This window comes from Ichthyophthirius multifiliis (assembly GCF_000220395.1).
Source record: "Ichthyophthirius multifiliis unplaced genomic scaffold scaff_1120509251270, whole genome shotgun sequence".
Classification (NCBI taxonomy): domain Eukaryota; phylum Ciliophora; class Oligohymenophorea; order Hymenostomatida; genus Ichthyophthirius; species Ichthyophthirius multifiliis.
In genome coordinates this window covers 10,723-30,548 of record NW_004086038.1, presented here as the reverse complement: position 1 = coordinate 30,548, position 19,826 = coordinate 10,723, and the positions used below count along the sequence as shown (strand labels likewise).

The following is a 19,826-nucleotide window of genomic DNA, read 5'->3' as shown; positions in this document are numbered from 1 at the left end:
TAAATTATGATTATTGTCATTAAAAACAAAATTAATAAATATATGCTAATAATAAAATTTAAAGTTTAAAAATAACATAAAATATAAATTAATAATATATAAATATAATAATAATAATTATATATTATAAAATATTACTAATAGTATTAAATATAATTATATAAACTTTTTTATTTTTTTTATATTATATGTTTCATTCCTATAATTTTTTGTAATTTTTATTTTTTTTACTATTTACATCTATTTATGTAATTAGCATTAATTAACTTTAATTAATACTTTATTTTTTATGTCTCAAATCTTCTACAATATCTTTCATTCTTTTAAAATATTTTCTTTTACTTGAAACAAAATAATGTTCTTTTAAATAAATTTTTTTCCTTATTATTTTCCAATAATGAGATTTTACCATTTTATTTTTTAAAACTTGTTCTATATGCGCATGTGCAAATCTTTTGCATTTTAAAAATTTTTAAAGGCATCTAATTTTTGATAATATTTTTTCTATAATTTGATATTTAAAATATAAGAATTTCAAAATAAAATATAAGCATGTAAATAAATGAACTAGTTCATTCATTATTTAAACTATTATTTTCGAAATACCTTAAAGTTCTATAAAATCAAATAAGATAGCATTAAAAAAAAGTTAAATAATGAAAGAATAAATTATATAAATAGTCTATTTATTAAGTTAATTTTGTAAATAAGGTCTATGCTTATTCATAATTAATATATACATTATGAAGATAGTTTATAAGAGAATAAATTGAGTAAGTTGTTAATATTTTAACATATAAGATAAGAAAACAATTGATACTTTTAAATAAACCTTAACGATTTCCCAATATTTATACTATGATCTATATTATGTATAAAAAAATCCATATTTTGTTTATACAGTAAACCAATTTTCATTTTATAGATTTTTTAATTTTTTATAAAGATATAAAGGTATAATAAACACCCATATTAGGAACCCAAACACATTAAGTAAAATAACATTATAATGTTAATCACTATAACATATTACATTCAAGTCAACTTCAACATATTACATATCTGCTATTCTTCTACAGGAAATTGCTTTTATAGTATATTCTGTTATATTTGGTTGAAAATATATAAATGCAAATAAGTAAATAGAATAGAATTTTCTTTTAACTTGTTAAAAATTAACTTTTTTTTTAGTTTTGATAATTACGTAAAAATAATAAACTAAACATACCCATCCATATATTATGATAGGAATTAATAAATTAACAAAAGATTTGGTTAATAATTAATTTTTAAAAGGCAAAATTTAACAATTACTAGCAACACTTAAACTAGTTGCTGGTTATCCAAAAATTTGACTCCAATTCATAAAATTTATTTAGAATTTAAATCTGTTTATAAAACTTTATATTTATGCATATTCTAAAAATAATTTCAAATAGTCATTTGATTAATCTACATACATACTGTTTCCAATAATAGCCATATTTAGCATATTCAAATAATATACTTAAGATCTCTTCATATAAAGTAAAGAGAATGAATTTAAAGTAATAAATACATAAAAAGTTATAAAAACAAACAAGAGTAACAACTTTAATTATGTTTTTGTAAAATCTCCACATTTTCCACAAACATATTATTCTATAGATGAATAATGTTATCCCCAAATTTCTGCCAAAACATCGCATTATTCACAAAGCGGCCCTATGTAACCTTATTCACAATAATTTATATTTGCTAAGCTATCCCTACAATTTTCAGGTTTGTTTTCACAATATATAATATAATCAGAATCATAAGTAGGTTTCCAATAACCGTCTTCTACTATAAAAGTACTATTAGCACATTCCTTTATGTTTTTTGTTGGACATTATTTACATTAAAATTCATCTCCTGTTTTTGGAAATACTAAGGAATATGCTCCGTTTTTACATGTGATGCAACTACTTCTTTCTTCGGTTTATTTTTGATACATTTCTCCTGGATAACATTGTCTAAAGTTTATTTGTATTAAAAGATTAAATCTACCTATTTGTACAGTTTAATTTTTAATTTAAGTTTAATTTTTTAAATCTGCTTATTCTAATATATACATAGGAAAATTATAATTTTCATTAGTAGAAAAATAAAAATTCTCTTCAACAAGAGGTTTATGGGCAATAATTGCAATTAATTCATTTTCATGGTCAAATTTTTAATAATCAAGCATTTTTAAAGTTGTTTTACCGTCTATTAAAATACTTGTTTTATTACTTCTAATTTATAATATTAGCTCATTTAAATCATTCAAAACATATTCAGGAATATTTTTTTTATCTAAATTTTTAAATAAGTACATTCTTGGTCTTTTTTTCTCCTCGTCTAGGAGCCTAAATTCTACTTTTAAAACAGAACTGCTTTAAAAATGGTCAACATAATAAGATTTAACAATCATATCTTTTTCTTAATAGATATTATTTAGAGGTTATAAATAAGGTAAGTTTATGTAAGGAATATGGGATCCATAATTATCTCCAAATATGATAGCACTGTTCATTATAAAAGTAATATCCTCATTCTATAAATCAAATATAAATTAAGGAGTATATAATTCATATTTAACAGCTCCTCCTATTAAAGCTAAATTTTATTAAAATTAAATTTTTTTTAATTTCAGATTACAGTTTCTTAAATATATAGCTCCTCCATAACCTGATGCTTTATTAGATATAAAATGCGTAGAATATATTTAATTGTCTTAATTTAAACAATTCTACATATATATAGATCCTCCACTTCCATATACTGCCTCATTATTCTAAAATAAAGATTCAAAAATTTTTACTTCGGAAGAATTTAAAATATGAAATATAGATCCGTTACATGAAAGGCATTTATTATATTGGTTTTTTGAATTTTATATTTCTATCTTAAAAACTTAAGCATAGACATAAGGAAGTATAGAAATATTGTCTTAAAATAGTATTTTTTTTATTTTAACGTTTACTTTAAAAAATGTTAAAGATTAATTATTATCCTAAATATAATTTAGAATAATCATTAATTAGAAACCTATACATTATGTTATTTTGAAATTGTTAAACTCTAGATTTTCTATTCTAGAAAATGATAGAATATAGTATTATCTCAGTAATTCTATATTTTTTTATTATTAGTATTATTAAATAATTTATGCTTTATCTTAATTATCATTAGTATAAGTATTACTAATTACAAAATCTTCGAATTTCATATATTAAATATTTTCAAAAAAAAACAAATTTTAATTTCCGTCATTAAAGAATGAATCGAAAATTTATACTTAAAATATTTCAATTTTTTTAGTGTTTGCTATTTAGAATAATTAAGAGTTTTCAAATACACAATTTTTTATTTATATATTTTTAACTTATAAAATATCCAACTAATCAATACTAAATAATTTACTGTTTTTTATTTTTATATCTTTTAAAATTAAATTTTAAATTATAATTTTTTTCATATTTTAAAACTTAAAATAAAATTCTTCTAATAAATCATTTTAAATACTAACGTTTTCAAGAATAATATATTTTGTTTTTTAATTTAATTATATATTGTTATACGGTTTTTAAAATAGCCATTTGAAGCCGTATATCCTAAACTTATCTAAATTAAGATTTTCGAATAGTTAATTTTAAATTATTAAAGTTTATTTATTTAATCCTTTTTAAGGAAGATAATCAAGAAAAACATTTTATTATAAATCGACAAAATTTTTTACTACAAAAAGTTCTTTTACATAATCTTAAGAAATTTTTAAGTCAAAATAATATGATAAATTAATTTCTTTAGGATTAATATTTAAAGGGATAGTATATTTAAAAATATCATAAATTTAGCTTATTTATTAAAGTTCTAAATAATGGCTATTAGAGTCGTTTATAAATAATTCAAAATAACCTTATTATGCCACTCCTTTTATTTTAATTCCATTTTATTCCTTATTAAATATTAAAATTAAATATTATAATATACTTAATTAATTACTTTTTAAAAAAGAAAAACTTTAGACTTCTCTAATTCATATTTTTAAATTTATTCATAATTAATAAAATAATTATTTGAAAAAATAATATTTATTTATTCATCCTGAATTATTAGCATATACTATTCTTAATAAAATAATAGCTCATTTATTTAAATAAAATCTGATGATCTAAAAGAATGTGAAAAAGTTAGTTTATCATCTCTTAAATGAAAGTTTATTTATATTAAAGAAAATATTATTAAATATTTATCATAAAATTAAAATTTTATATAATAATTATCATTACATGCTACTCTCACTATCTTAGATATATCTGATATATAAATTGCATATATATAATTATTTGATTCAAAATGTAAATATATTCTTTGGTTAATTTCATCAATTAAACAATTTTCTATATCATATTGATTACTTTCTTCGAAAAATACTTAATTTATATAAATTTTATTATTCTTGTTATAGATATATATTTATTTAAAATCAATTATTATTAAATAATCTTAATATTTATCATAAATATAATGTATTTAAAGTATTCTTTTTTATAAATTTATAATGGATTTGTTTTATATATCGATTATTATTGCATCTTATAAGTCAAAAGTAACAATTATTTTATTTTTATCTAGCTTACATATTTCATATATCATATAATTTCCACTATTAATTATTTATTCACTTATTTAATCTATATTATTTTATTCATTATATTTAATTAAATCTATATTCAATATAAAACAACTATTAAGATTATTACAATAAATAATAGTATTATCATTAAATTAAATTGCATATCTTAGTTAAACATCTATTTATAATACTAAACTTAATGTAATGTTATGAAAAACTAAAATATAGTAATTAGCTACAACAACAAAGTATTTATCAAAATAATAAATTTTATTTACTAAACCAATTATTTAATAAACAAAAAATTATTTTTAATCTTTAAAAATCCAAATCGAATCAAAATTATCAAAATAAACTACTAAATCATTAGTTTAATCATAAATACTTCTATACATAAAATTATAGTAAAATGCTTTGTATTTATTTTAAATAAATAAATTTAAATTCCATTCAATTACTTTCGAGTTATTGTAAAAAAGTATTTTATTTATAATTTAATTATATACAAGTTTTTAATTTTCAAGCTAAATCTATTCTTATAATTAAAGATTTTGTTTATATGTTTACTAATCATCTTATTAAATATGTTTTTAGTTTATAATAGTTATTTATAATTATTAGTCTAATACTATAAATGAGTTTATCATACTATCAAATTAAAAATCAATAATTTTATAATTAAATTGTTAAATTTCATTTAAAACTATTATATTTATTGTATCTAATATAGATATTTTTGCTTCATTTTAAAAAGAAGTAACTATCAATCTTTAAGGTATTTTTTCATACAAATATACATTTTATATTTAAAAACTAAACTAAAAACCTTTAAATTATAAAGTATAGCTTTTATCTAGTATATTTATTTTTTTATTATATATTATGAAGAAACTCTAAATATTTTTATCATATATTGTTTAAACTACTTTTTGGTCATAACCTTATATTTTAGAAAAAACACTAATATAATTTTTATCCTAAACACTAAAAGCTTCTTAGGCTTCTCTATATCCAAATCTAAATACCAAGTTCAATTGAAAAATATAAAACAAAACGATTTCTTTATAAAGATTGAGTTCAACAAATTTACTAATTTAAGCCGAATTTCTATCATAAGCTAAGAATGTATTACTTAATTAATCAAAATAATTTAATTAGCAAAAAGTCTCAATTGTATTTTTTAATATCAATGTATTTTAAATAATTTCTATTTCTTAATATTATTCTGCATATTAAGACGCTTATTATAAAATACAATTAATTTCTAATTAAATTATATTACAAAAATAATATTAGGTAAAAGGATTATTATATAAAATAAAATGATATTTAAGTTCTTCAGTTTAAAATTGATATATTTATAATTAGACTTCATTTAATGTGTACTAAGAAATTATGGATTACTAATCAAAATCTATCATTATTATATTATAATTTAAAGAATCTAGATTAGCAACAAATATCTTTTATTAAATATTTATAAATATTCCACTTACTATATTCTTAACATCGATAAAAAATTATTAATCATAGATAGAATTATGAAAGTATATACGATTTTTAGTTATAATTGCATAATATAATTAAGATTAGTCTTGAATTATATTTTTAATTATAGATTAATCATTAACATAATCTTTTAAAGATAAATTTTAATAATATTTTGAATAAAAATTTATTTTATTTATAGTATTCTATTATATAAAATATATTTTGAAATAATATAATAATTTACCTGTAAATTTTTTTAATTTTATCCTTAATCTAATTATTTTTACAAATTTATTTTTATTTAATTTTTATTATTGTTTATGAATAGAATAAAATTCAAAGGATTTATTGATATTTTTTCAGTCTGAATATAATTTATAATAAATAAAGTATCATAACTTATATTAAATTTTGCCAAAGTGATATAATATTTTTGTTAAATTAAAGATGTAAACAGAACGATTTAATTTTTAACAACAAAATTTTATAAAATACTTTAGTAATAATAAATATCATTTATTTAATTATTATTTCGCATAACTTTAAATAAATAATTGAATTTCTAAGTTTACTTTGGTTGTAAAATAATAAAGTAATTATCTTAGTCTAATATTAATACATTAAATACTGTATAGTCAATCTATAATTATTATAATGAGAATCTTTATTAAATTATTGCATTTTCATCTATTAATATACTCTCTTATTATCTTTAAATTATAATCAAATTATAATCAAAACTCGAATAAGTTTTAATTATATTAAGATTTTAATCTAAACTTAATGTTGATTTCAATATTAAACTAGACTTTTCATAAATTTAGCATATTTACAAAAAACATAAAAAAATTAATTTTTTAGAATTTATTATTTAATTCGGTTATGTAAATAATTAAACTTGTTAAACTTTTTTATTTTAATCAAATAAAACCAAAGTATTTTAAATACAAAATCCCACAGCTTTATCATTTATATCTTCTCCAGTATCATATATATTAATACCTTTTTATTAATATGGACTATTACAATCTAAAACTCCCATGTATTTAAGTGTTACTTTGTCAAAAATAATCATATTCATATAGCTTGCTAATAGTTCATTATTATAATTATATGTGACCACATAATAATAATTTTTTAGCTATATTAAGTGAGATGAATAATTATATATTAGATTAATATCAATATAAAAATGTGGTATAATTGTTTCGATAAAATTATATATATCAAATTACTTTGTTAATCTTATATCTTTTATAGATAATATAAATATTCTTTGACTTCCTTAATTTTAAATTATAAACTAATTATATGCATTATTATTAATTTATATTTATTTAAAACACATAAAATTAAAAACTATTTTCTATTAATCAATACTAAATCCTTGAAAAACTTCATGCCATAATTGTTAATGAAAAAATATATTTTTTTTATAATCATAAAATGTTTTAAATAAATTTGGGAAATTATATTATCTTTAATAAGTATAAAATGGATTCTTTATCTTTTTTATAACTTTTAATTTTTCATTACTAAAATCATCCAAAGAGTTTACATTAAAAATTTGACAATCTTATAATGGATATTAAATATAAAGCACATAAGTACCTTTTCCCTTAAAAAAAACATCTTGTCTATTAATCAAACTCGTATATTAATTATAATTCATCAAATTTTTCGTTAGTATATTTAAATAAACTTCTATATTCAATAACAGGAAAAGACACATTTTTTCTTATAAAATTACAAATATACTCTTTGAAAAAATTTGTTCTAGTATCAATAAGAGCATTTGTAACATTTTAAAATTTTACGTTTTTTAACTATTATAAATCTATTGAATAAATAAAGACTGATTAATATTTTTCAACTTAATTATCATAAATAATTTAATTTAAATTTGCATTTATATAAAATGATTTATTGGTTTAAAAGACTACTGGAGTATTCTAAAATATTAATTAATAATTAGTTATATCAAATCCTAATATCTCAAAATTTACACTACAAATAACTAATAAATTTCTATTCTAGATTAATAAATAATCTATTTATAAAACGTTTAAAATTTTGTAGTCTAAAGTTTTAGAAACAATAGAACTTAAACTTTTGGAAATTCCTTATAATATTTATAATTTATCTTAATTATTTATAAAGAATAATTTATCCTCTACTCCATAATAAAATAATTTGGTACTTTACTTAATAGGTATATTATAATAATAGAATAAACTATTATTTAAAATATCTATGAATTCAATATTACCTTCAAGATCTATAACAAATAAAATTCCTTTATCTTATATATAAAAGTTATTTTAGTGTAAAATCTTTTAATATTAATAAGTGTAAATTAACTAAAAATCTTATTAATTATAAATTTAAACTTAGTATTAGGAGACTATTAAATATAATTATCTTATATAATCTATAACAATAGAGTTTTACATGCTTGCATTTAATCCTTGAAATCCATATTTGTTCTAATATGAAAATTACTCATTTTACTAACAATAATTGTAATATTTATTAGGTATATAATTTTATTTGCATTCAATAATACATTATTTTTCACTATCTCCATATTAAAATGCAGGGCAATTTTAAACTTCGCAAAAGTTTTAATCATTTAATATAGAGCCATCTTCACATTTCTCACATTTATATAAATTTATATCACATTCTTAGCAAAATGGTTTTTTACATTTATTTAAACAATAATTAAAAATAAAAATAAAAGTATAATTTTTTTCATTAGAAACATTTTAATAAATAATACAATATATAAATAATAATTTTAAATAATGTTTTCATAATAATTTGCATGTATCATTTGTAAAAAGATTATAGTTGTTTATAAATTTAAAATTAATATTTTTAAATTTATAAAATAAACTAAAAATTTATTATTAATTTTTTTAAAAATTAATATAATAAATTCTGAATTAGATGTTAAAAAGATACTTTGTATTTTATTAAATTAAATTTTATAATAAATATGAAGATTAAATTGAAATTTTAATAGAAATGTTTATTCATTTTTTTCTTAATTCGTTTAAAAATAATTATAATTAATTAATTTATGAATATATTTTATATGATTTTTTTATTCATTTTTTATTTGCTTAATTTTTTTTAGTAAAATATAGGCGAAGCGGAGGTTTATGTACATTATATATTAAAAATGAAAAATTATAAATATTATATAGATAAAAAATAAAATTAATAATTTTTTGTGTATCTTATAAAAATAAAAAAGATATTTTATTATTATCGAATATTAAATAATTAATTTAATTAAAGATATATTAAATATATATAAATATATATAATTATAATTAATATTTTTATAAATATTAAAAATGTTTTTATTTTATAAATTATATAATTAATTATTTTCAGTAAAAATATCAATAAAAAGTAATTCAATATAACTTCAAAATCTAAAAGAAAAATAAAAAAACCGAATTGACTAATATTTTTGCATTAAAAGTATTAGAATATATTATATTTCTAATACTATTTTTATTAAATACAAGATTATAAAGGTTTATTTACATCAAACTAAAACTGAAATTTTTTGTTTTTATTTTTTCTTAAAATATAAAAAGTAGATTTTCTTAAAAAAAAATTGTGGTATATTTACCACAAAATAATAGAAAATTAATTTTCTTAAAAATAATAAAAAATTAATTTTCTTAAAAATAATAATAATAAAATTCAATTTAGACTGGATATATTTAAAATATTTTTTTTTAGAATATTTAAATAAAAATTATTAATTATTTAATTTTAATTAATTTAAAAATAAAATAAAAAAAAATAATAAAATTTAAAATAAAAAATAAAGTTTGATAATATGAATATTAATGAATATAATAAATTTTAAACTTAAATAATAAACTTTTAATAAAAAATATATAATATAAATATAAATATAAATATATATATAAATTTAAATAAAATTCAGCAAGTAGATTTTAAAGTCTACATACAATAACAACACACACCAGGTTCAAAACAATTATTAGAGCATATATCTTCTATAATTCTTTTCTTGAATAATGATACTTTTTCATTCATTATTTATTCTATATATTTTAAAAATATATACATATAAAAATATTTTATATACATGAAGTATCTTTAGGTTAACTTTGACAAAGAATGCTAGAAACTAAGAATATAATTAAGAATATTTGTAAAAGTATCATCTTTTTATTCATTTTTTTGTTTTTTTTTGTTTTTTATTTAAATTTGTTTATTTTTTTATGTCTGATTTTTTTAGTATTTATAGAAAAAAATTATAATAAAAATAACAAATATATTAAAAAAAAAAATTAAAGATACAATTTATTAAACAACTATAAACTAAAAAATAATAAAAAAAATAAAAATAAAAATATTTAAAATTGTAAGTTTAATTCAAATAAATAAACTATTACTATTATTTTATGTTATTTTATAAAATTTTATAATATTAGTATATAAAATATTCATATTAATAATTATTTATTATAGTTAACATTTTATAGGGATTTTTATAAATTTATAAAAATATATAAAAAATAATTTATTATAATTGATAGATAATAAAGTAAAAATATAAATTTATTATGTCTTTTTTTTTATAATAATTATAAAATATATTTTAATATTAAAATTTCATAAATTTTTTATAAAATAATCAAGCAAACGAAAAACAAATTAATATATAAATATTTTATTATAAATATTTTTTTATATATTTAATATTATAAATAAATTATATTTTAATTTATTTATAATATATATTATTTTTTTAATTAATTTATTAAATTAATATTTAATTATATAAAATAAATAATACACATATATTTTTCTATAGTAAAAGTTTAAAAATAAAAATTCTAATCGAATAAAAAAAAAAACCACAAAATTCATTATTAATAAAAAAAAAATTCAACATAAATTAAAAATAAAAGAAAAATTATGTAAATGCAAATTAAAAATATAAATAAAATAATATAGAAAATAAATAAAAAATTAAATAAATAAATTTTAAATACTTAAAAAAAATTGCATAAAATAACTTCAAAACTTCGAAAATAAAAATTAACTTATAAAAATAATGAACAAACCAAACAAAAAATAGCTTAAGAAAATTACGATTACATGATAAAAATGCTTTTAGTAGGTGACAGTTCGGTGGGCAAAACAAATATACTATTAAGATTTGCCGGTGATTAATATTAACCAAATTACAAGGCAACAATAGGAGTCGACTTTAAAATAAAAACAATAAAAGTAGGTGAGACTAGCATAAAATTATAAATATGGGACACTGCCGGACAAGAAAAATTCAAGACAATAACTCAAACATATTATAATGGAGCATCGGCAGTTGTAATAGTATATAGTATAACAGATAGGATAAGTTTTACAAATGTAAGAAGTTGGCTTTAATAAATTAGCGAACATATAAGTGAGAGTAATGTAGTAAAAGTTTTAGTTGGGAATAAATGTGATGAAGGGGATATTTAAAGGAAAGTTGATAAGAGTGAAGGATAATAATTGGCAGATTAATATGGAATTCCTTTTCTTGAAACTTCTGCGAAAGATAATATTAATATTAATTAATTATTTTAAACAGTAGGAATGTAAATTAAAAATATTTTTCTTGCTGATGCAAATAATAGTAATGGTTAAAATAATAATAACGGGCTAGATGGGTAAAAGAAGTTTGATTAAAGTTAAGGTTTAGCTTTTAAATTATAGAATGAATAGAATAATTAATAGTAAGGAAGTCCGTTTGATAATCAATAGTAGAAAAGATGTTCATGTTGATTTTTTTTATTATATTATTATAATATTTTAAATATTTTAACTTTAATATAATTTTTATTATAAATAAATACTTATGTTTTTTTTAAAAAAATTCAAACATTTTATTTTTAATCTTTTTATTTGTTTAACAATTCAAAATCTTCGTAATTTGTGTTTTAAAGTAATTCATCTAATTTTTGGGCTTACTTTAATTCTTACTTAGCTTTAGCTTATATTTTTTTAACTAAAATATCTTCTTTTATATTTGGATCGCTTAATTCAGCTTTTTATAATAAATATGATTTCATTAAAAACGTGTCTTCTATTTATTAATGTTATTCTGTTTCAAATTTACGCAAAGTCATTGTGTAAAAGGAATATTTAAACATAAAAAATCCCCTTTTTTAAATCAAATATAGTTATTTTATTTTTCTAATAAAAAATACCAAATTGGCATTGCTGTAAGAATCGTCCCCCAAACAAACCAATAAGCGGCATCAATAGGTTTTCCTTATTTATTTTTATTTTTGAAATTCATTAAAAAAAATACTTGTTTTAATAAATATATGAAGACCAAACATTGAACCTAATGCAATTCCCCATTTTATTGATGTTATTGTAAATGGAAAACGGAATATATATTTTGCTTTTAAATAATCAAATTTTTCGGGCGTATCTTAGGGTTCATAATTATCGAAAATATCACCCTTAGGATATTAAATCAATTGCTTAGATTTATTTTAATTATCACTCATATTAATATTAATATATATTATTTTATATATATTTAAAATTAATTATGTTAAATTTAATATTTTTTAGTATCTTTTATTAATTTTGATTTTGATTATGATTTTTCTTTTAGTTTCTATTCAGCTTTTCTTGATTTTAATTTAAATTGTAACAATATATAAATATATTAAAAAAAATTATTTTTTTTCTAAATTTAATCAAATAACATTTAATTATTGTATTTTTTTATTAAATAATTTATTATTATTATGATATTTATATTATGGTTTATAAAAACATTTTTATAATTATTTCTTATAATTATATTTAATTATTTATTATTATTAAAGTTTTATATTTACCTTATAATTTATTATTTTCTTTCTATTCTCTGATAATTTAAAAAAAAAATTAATATTATATAAAATTAATTAAATATAAATAATAATTATATATAAAATATATAAAAAAAAGTATTAAAAATAAAAATGTATCAAAAATATAACGAACCTTAAACTTAGAAAAAGTCTTGCCTCTAATATTATATATCATTTACATCTTACATAAATTTGCTTGTAAGTATTGCCGCTTTAATATTTGCCATATACAAAGGAGCATATAAAAAAGAGACATGGAACTCCAATATTACATGGTAGAAAAGTTTCTTAGCAGCAACTATTGTGGGTGGTGTTTTCTTATTAATAATATCTACAATAGGAATAATTGGAGGCAGGAAACGAAATCCATGTTGTATTTTCTTATTTTAGATATTTTCTATGGTATTAGCTTTGGTATTTTTGTTTGTAGGATTTTTCTTCATGTCAGTAACTAATAATAATATAATCAATATTAAAGATGATAAATGTATATCAACTAAAGAAGAGTTTAAAATTTTTACAGAATCTGAATAGGCCTATAATTTAGCCTAGAGTATGCTCTGTTCAGCAACTTGTAAATGCTATGTATTGGCTACTAATGTAGATTTGATTAATAAATTAAAAATTTTTAATAAATAATATAGTGTAGATCCTAAAGACAAAACATTGGCTATTAGAGTTTAAAATTGCTAGGAATATGATAAACTTCCTTCATCTAGTCCTTTAAAATTATAGAGCGAATGGCTTAAGTATTTGGAAGAAAGCTTTAATTGTATTGGTATGTGTAAATAACCTAAAGATTTCTAACCTAGTATTTATTATTTCTCAGATATTAATAGAGGAGCACCTAATAATGAAAGCTGTAGAGAAAAGTTCATCGATTTTATTTAATCTTATGGAAAAATAGTTTATGGAATAGGTATTGGAGTAGGATTTTATTTACTTTTTAATGCATTTTTAAGTTGCTTTTTATGTTGCAGATAAAGTCCTGAAAATTAGAATAAATCATATTATTAAAGAATGTCTTAATATTGACGAAAATAATTATATATATATTTAAAATAATTATTTATTTTAAAATTTTTTTATTTAATTAAAAAATAAATAAAAAATATTTTTATTTATTAAATTATTTAAATATTTATAGAAAATTATAATTAAAATAATTATTTATATTATATATATATATATATATATATATATATATAATTTTTTTGTTTAATTTATATAATCAATATTATTATTATTATTTTATTTCTTTTATTTTAATACTAATAATTATTTAATATCCTTTATTTTGATAAGCTTAAAATATTAGATATAAATTTATTTATTATAGATGCATTAGTATTTTCTTTATAATATATTCATACATTTTAATGAAATATCAAATTATAAAAAAATATCCTAATTTAAAAATCCTTGTCTTATTAATTAAATAAAAATTTTACTGTCTTAATTTTCTGCATTTACAAATTTTTATAAAATCTGATACTACAATATTTTAAAGCGTCATTTTCTCCTACAATAATAATTTTTAAGTATACAATCTGATATTAATTTTTTTTAATGAACAATCAATATTTTTATCACATCCCTCATCCGTATATTAGACTATATATTAATAAGAGGCAATCAGGTTATTATATGTTATATTTTCGTACTAATTGCACATTGAAGGCATATAATCTCTAAGAGGGTTTATTTTTCAATTTTAATATTATATTAGTCCTCAAAGTTAAAATAATTCAACATTAAGATTATAAATAATTTTATATGGCTTCAAGTTACTTATTTACGGGTAGAAGGCCACATTATGTTCAAGAAACGTGCATATCTTTAATATAAATAGCCCATTTTTCTCCTATATATTTGATGAGAAAATAAAGAAATAAAAATCAAACCTTAAATGCATTGTATATATGGATGATTATTTTGGTAGAATTATAGGATTATAGGGCTTTAGGAATTAAAAAAATAATTTTTAGTAAGTTAATTTATGTAAATTATAGCTCTTATATGGATATTTCCCATAATATGTTAATTTTTTATATATTAATTAATTAGTGGTATATTTTTGGTAAAAGATTACATTAATAAATTTTCTTTTTTTATAAAAAAAGCTAAAAATTATTTTTTATATAATTTATTATTAGATAAAATGAAACATTTTCTATCTAAACTTCTATAAATACCTTTAATAAATATACCTAATTGACCACATCCGATACTTGAGCAGTAGATTTTGAATTTAATAAAACTCGAATTTCATAGTTATTATTATACCTTTTTTTTAAAAAAAAAATTTAGAGTATGTTAAAGTAATTAATTATTTAAATTATTTAAAGTTAATTTTCAATGTTTAATATTTAATATTTAAAAGCTGAGAAAATTACCATATAAAAATTTTATTTGAGGGATTTTAGTTTTTTCTTGGCTTTTTGGAAAACACCAATACTTTTATATGAGGTTTTATTAAAGTTTTTCCATTTAGATTTGTATTTAAGAACAGAAAATATATATTTTTTATTGAAAAAAAAATATATTTTGTAGAAATAAAGGTGGATGTAGATACTTTTTATTCATTTGCTTAAATTTTTATTAAAAATTTGGAAGTTAATTCATTAATTATTTTTATTGTTTGTGGAGGTTGCGAACAGAAAATCTTCCATTTTATCTTCTTATATAAATAAGTTGGTTTCAAAGTATTTAGGTAATGTTATATTAGTCTAATTTTACTAAAAGAATGTTTAATAGTTATTAGAATATTTCAACAGCTTAAATTATGTAATTTATTTGGGCATATATGGGAATATTTGTTGCAAATATTAATTTTTATTTTCTATTGAGCTGTGTGTGTGTTTATGTGTGTGTAATAAGCTCTTTTCATATAATAGATGGTTTCTAAGCATTTATTTTTATATTTTTCGTTCTTTTTTACTTTATTTTTTTAATTTTTTTGTTATGTTTTTAAGTATATAGAAAATTATATTTTTGGAGTTTTACATAATTATTTTCATAAATAAAGTTTATAGTTTGATTGCTTTAATAATATAATTATTTATTTAAGGTAAAAAATGGTTTTTATAAAATATAAAATTATTATTTATTTAAGGAAAAAAAAAAAATATATATATATATATATATATAAAATAAAATTAATAAAAATAAATAAAATAAAATTAAATATATAAATATTCATACATCAATATTAATTTTAATATATAAATTATATATAATTATTTTTATTATATCTTTATTTTATTTATATTAATATATAATTGAATAACTTATATTATGGAAAAAACTTTTATTTAATCATGTTTTGAATAAAACATTGAAAAAATAAATTAAATTTTAATCGAAAATAATCACTAATTTTTATTAAATAATATAAAAGACTCAAAACAATATAATTGTTTGCATTATGCCTGTTTTTATGATAACATAGAATTATTTGATATATTGTTTTGCCATTTAGATTTCTAAATATAAAATAATATTATCCAAAAAATATAAGTTAAAGAATTATCTGAAGAATAAAATTACGACTAATATACTCCTTTTCATATTGCAGCATATAAAGGAAATTTAAAAATGATTCAAAAAATGCTTTCTTATAAAATAAATTACCTAGTATTGGCTAAAGGTGGATTAAATGTATTACATTTAGCAGCATAAGGAAATTAACCATAAATTATACATTATTTTGTAAAACTTGGAATGGATATTAATAAAAAAACTAATTCAGGGGGTACTCCTTTACATTATGCTTGCTTTTCAAGGTTTTTTTTTTATATCTTATAAAAAATTTCGAATTATTTTTAGATCAGAAGAAACAGTACTTTATTTAATTCCGAATGGAAGTAATATAAATCAATAAGATAATGATGGAAATACTCCTATACATTTTATTGCAAATTAAGGTTAGTGTCCTTATTTGGCAATTAAAATGATTAATAAAGGGGCTAATCCTTATATTAAAAATAATTAATAGATTGATGCAGTACAAATTGCTTTTTAGAAAAAAGATAAATAAATTTATAATATTTTATAGTTGAAAAATGGATTTTTGGAATATATTCATTTAAAAAAACCTATAAATCCTGTAAAAAAAACACATATTCCATTATTTATTTTTCTATTTATATATTTATCAATGACTTCTTTTAATATTTTGTTTACATTTCCATGTAATAAAAAAAAAAAAACTTTTATTAAAAAAAAATAGTTATAGATGATTTATTTTTAATAATATTATTTTTATTGTTTTTTATTTTGAGTTTTTTTTCATTTATTTTTAGTTGTCTTAAAAATCCGGGATATATATCACTAAATAACCAATAACATACATTAGAATATTAATTATAATGTTTATAAAAATATAAAGAAAATAAATAAATTTGCTATGATTGTATTATTATAAAGCCCTTAAGATCAAAACATTGTGATTTTTGTTAAAAATGTGTTATTGTATATGATCATCATTGCCCTTGGGTTAATAATTGTATTGGAGCAAAAAACTATTTTATTTTTTTCATATTTATAATTACACTTTTTATTTATTTTATGATTATTGCTATTTAATGTTGTCTATGTAATTTTTATTATATGTATTTATAACTAGTTTTTTTTCTTTATAAAAAAAAAAAAGATTTTGATAAAAATTAAGTTAATAGATTCGGATTAGAATTAAATTAAAAAATATATATTTTTTGCATAAAATTAATTGTATTTATTCAATTGTTTTAGGAATTTTTATTGATTTTTTACTTTTGTAATTTTATTTTATTTTAATGTTATTTTAATTTAATTAATTAAAAAAAATTATAATTAATATTTTTTTTTAATAAAAAAGAATTCTTATAAATGTCTAAATATAAAATATTTTGTAAGGAAAAACTACATATGAAAGGATGAATAATATCGAAATATCAAAAAATGGATAATAAATAATTAATATTGGGGAAAATAATGTTTAAAAAAATTTATTAACTTAACAATAAAGTTAAATATGTGTAGGAGGAGTTTAATTATGTATTTAGAATTAAAAAAATAATTTGTATTAAGACACTTCATTTAATTGATAATAAAAGCTAAACATTTTCTTTTAAATAAAACATATATAAAAAAATTAAACAAAATATATAAATAATATAAAATATTATATATTTTTAGTGTTATATATACAGAAATAATTTTTCATTATAAATTTTCATTTTATAATCTTTATTATCGTAATTTAATTAAATGTTTTCTCATAGACTAATAAGATACCCCAAATCTTTTTGCTATATTAGCTGCATCTTTAACTTCACTTTAATTTATTTCAATTATTTATACTTATGATAAGGATTTAATATTTATAAAATTACTGTTTATATTTTTTTGAGGTTTCTTGATTTTTTTGTTTATTTGATTTTAATTATTTTGAATGTTTTTTTATGAAAAATTAGATTTAGATTCTGCTTTTACATTAATATTAGAAATTTAATCATCAAATCCAAAGTTTAAATTTTAATCAATTTAAATTAATTACTAAACTTAATTAAAATCCAAAAAATTATCTATTTTTCTATTATCATTAAGGTAAGAAAAATTATTATTTTTGTCTAATTCTAAGGTAAGATTCAAATAGCAAGGTGACTCTTGCATTATAAAATTATCGTTTAAAAGATAATTTGAATAGCTGTGAAATTCTGAAAGATTATAATCTAATTATTATTATTATTATTCTTATAATGATTTTTTTTCTAACTAAGTATTTTTTTGAGTTTTTTCTTAAACATATTCTTGATTTTCTTCTTATTTTATATTTTTAGTCTAATTTGAAACTAGGTTTTCTGTTTTAAAAATTTATATTTAGTTATTTTAATCTTATTTTTCAATAATAATATTATTTTATTCTATTTTTAATTCATTTAAAGTTTGGATTTGTTTTTTTTTGATTCTGATTTTTTTTTTTTTTTCTAAATTCTCATTTTTATTTAAATAGCTTTACATTTAAATATATTAATCTTATATTCTTTTAAAATAAATAGAGTTTTTAAAAAACTATTCCTCCATTGATGACTAAATCTATATAAATTATTAATTGTAATTATTTAAAAAAACAAGTTATTAAAAAAATTATAATTATTAAAAATTGTTTGAGGCTATTTCTTTTTAATAAATAGTTATTATATTATACATTTCTTCTAAAATTTTAGTTATATTAGTTTAAATGTTTATATGTTCTTCTAAGTTTTTACTTAATTTATCCATTTTAATTATTTATTAATTTTCTTTAATAATTTTTTTTTATTTTTTTATTGCTAATATTTTTAGGTTTAATTAATTAAATATAAAATAAAGCTTCTTTTTTTGCCAATCTATACTAAAATATTTTATTTTATAAAAAAACAAAAATTCGGATAAACGATTTTTAAATTGAATAAAACTAAATTTTTCAGAATAAATATATCTAAATACTTTTTTATAGATATGTAAAACATTCCATATATTATAAATACATATAAAATATTTTAAATTAAAATTAATATAGAATTTATTAAAATATATGTTTATATAAAATAATTCTAAATATAAATTAAAATATTTTGCATTATTTTTCTATTTAAAATATAAATAATACTAATACAATTTATTAAAAAAATAATAGATAGTATAAAAATATTATTAAACTAAATAATTGATTTATATTTTATATATATTAAAATAATTATATTATTTTAAAGTTAATAAATATACAATAAAATTTCTGATTAATTTAAAAT

At 16.6% G+C, this 19,826-nt stretch overlaps 1 protein-coding gene across 1 annotated transcript, besides 17 other annotated features; it reads left to right on the top strand. All coding sequences in view use genetic code 6, as the record gives it.

Moving 5' to 3' along the window:
• Positions 1-76: 76 nt before the first annotated feature.
• Positions 77-163: a microsatellite.
• Positions 90-135: a microsatellite.
• A 4,086-nt stretch (positions 164-4,249) lies between the features above and the next one.
• Positions 4,250-4,288: a microsatellite.
• Positions 4,289-6,847: 2,559 nt separating this feature from the next.
• Positions 6,848-6,872: a microsatellite.
• Positions 6,873-9,439: 2,567 nt separating this feature from the next.
• Positions 9,440-9,473: a microsatellite.
• A 312-nt stretch (positions 9,474-9,785) lies between these two features.
• Positions 9,786-9,847: a microsatellite.
• Positions 9,788-9,863: a microsatellite.
• A 187-nt stretch (positions 9,864-10,050) lies between these two features.
• Positions 10,051-10,102: a microsatellite.
• A 571-nt stretch (positions 10,103-10,673) lies between these two features.
• Positions 10,674-10,754: a microsatellite.
• A 95-nt stretch (positions 10,755-10,849) lies between these two features.
• Positions 10,850-10,881: a microsatellite.
• Positions 10,877-10,931: a microsatellite.
• Positions 10,932-13,080: 2,149 nt separating this feature from the next.
• Positions 13,081-13,134: a microsatellite.
• Positions 13,135-13,141: 7 nt separating this feature from the next.
• Positions 13,142-13,175: a microsatellite.
• A 912-nt stretch (positions 13,176-14,087) lies between these two features.
• Positions 14,088-14,131: a microsatellite.
• Positions 14,132-14,221: 90 nt separating this feature from the next.
• Positions 14,222-14,258: a microsatellite.
• Positions 14,259-16,193: 1,935 nt separating this feature from the next.
• Positions 16,194-16,245: a microsatellite.
• A 102-nt stretch (positions 16,246-16,347) lies between these two features.
• On the top strand, positions 16,348-17,970 carry IMG5_173100 (hypothetical protein; the record flags this gene model as incomplete). Its single annotated transcript, XM_004029733.1, has 3 exons — positions 16,348-16,835; positions 16,879-17,243; positions 17,288-17,970. The coding sequence occupies 3 exons, from the start codon at positions 16,348-16,350 to the stop codon at positions 17,968-17,970; spliced, it is 1,536 nt and encodes a 511-aa protein (XP_004029781.1).
• Positions 17,829-17,865: a microsatellite.
• Positions 17,971-19,826: the final 1,856 nt, after the last annotated feature.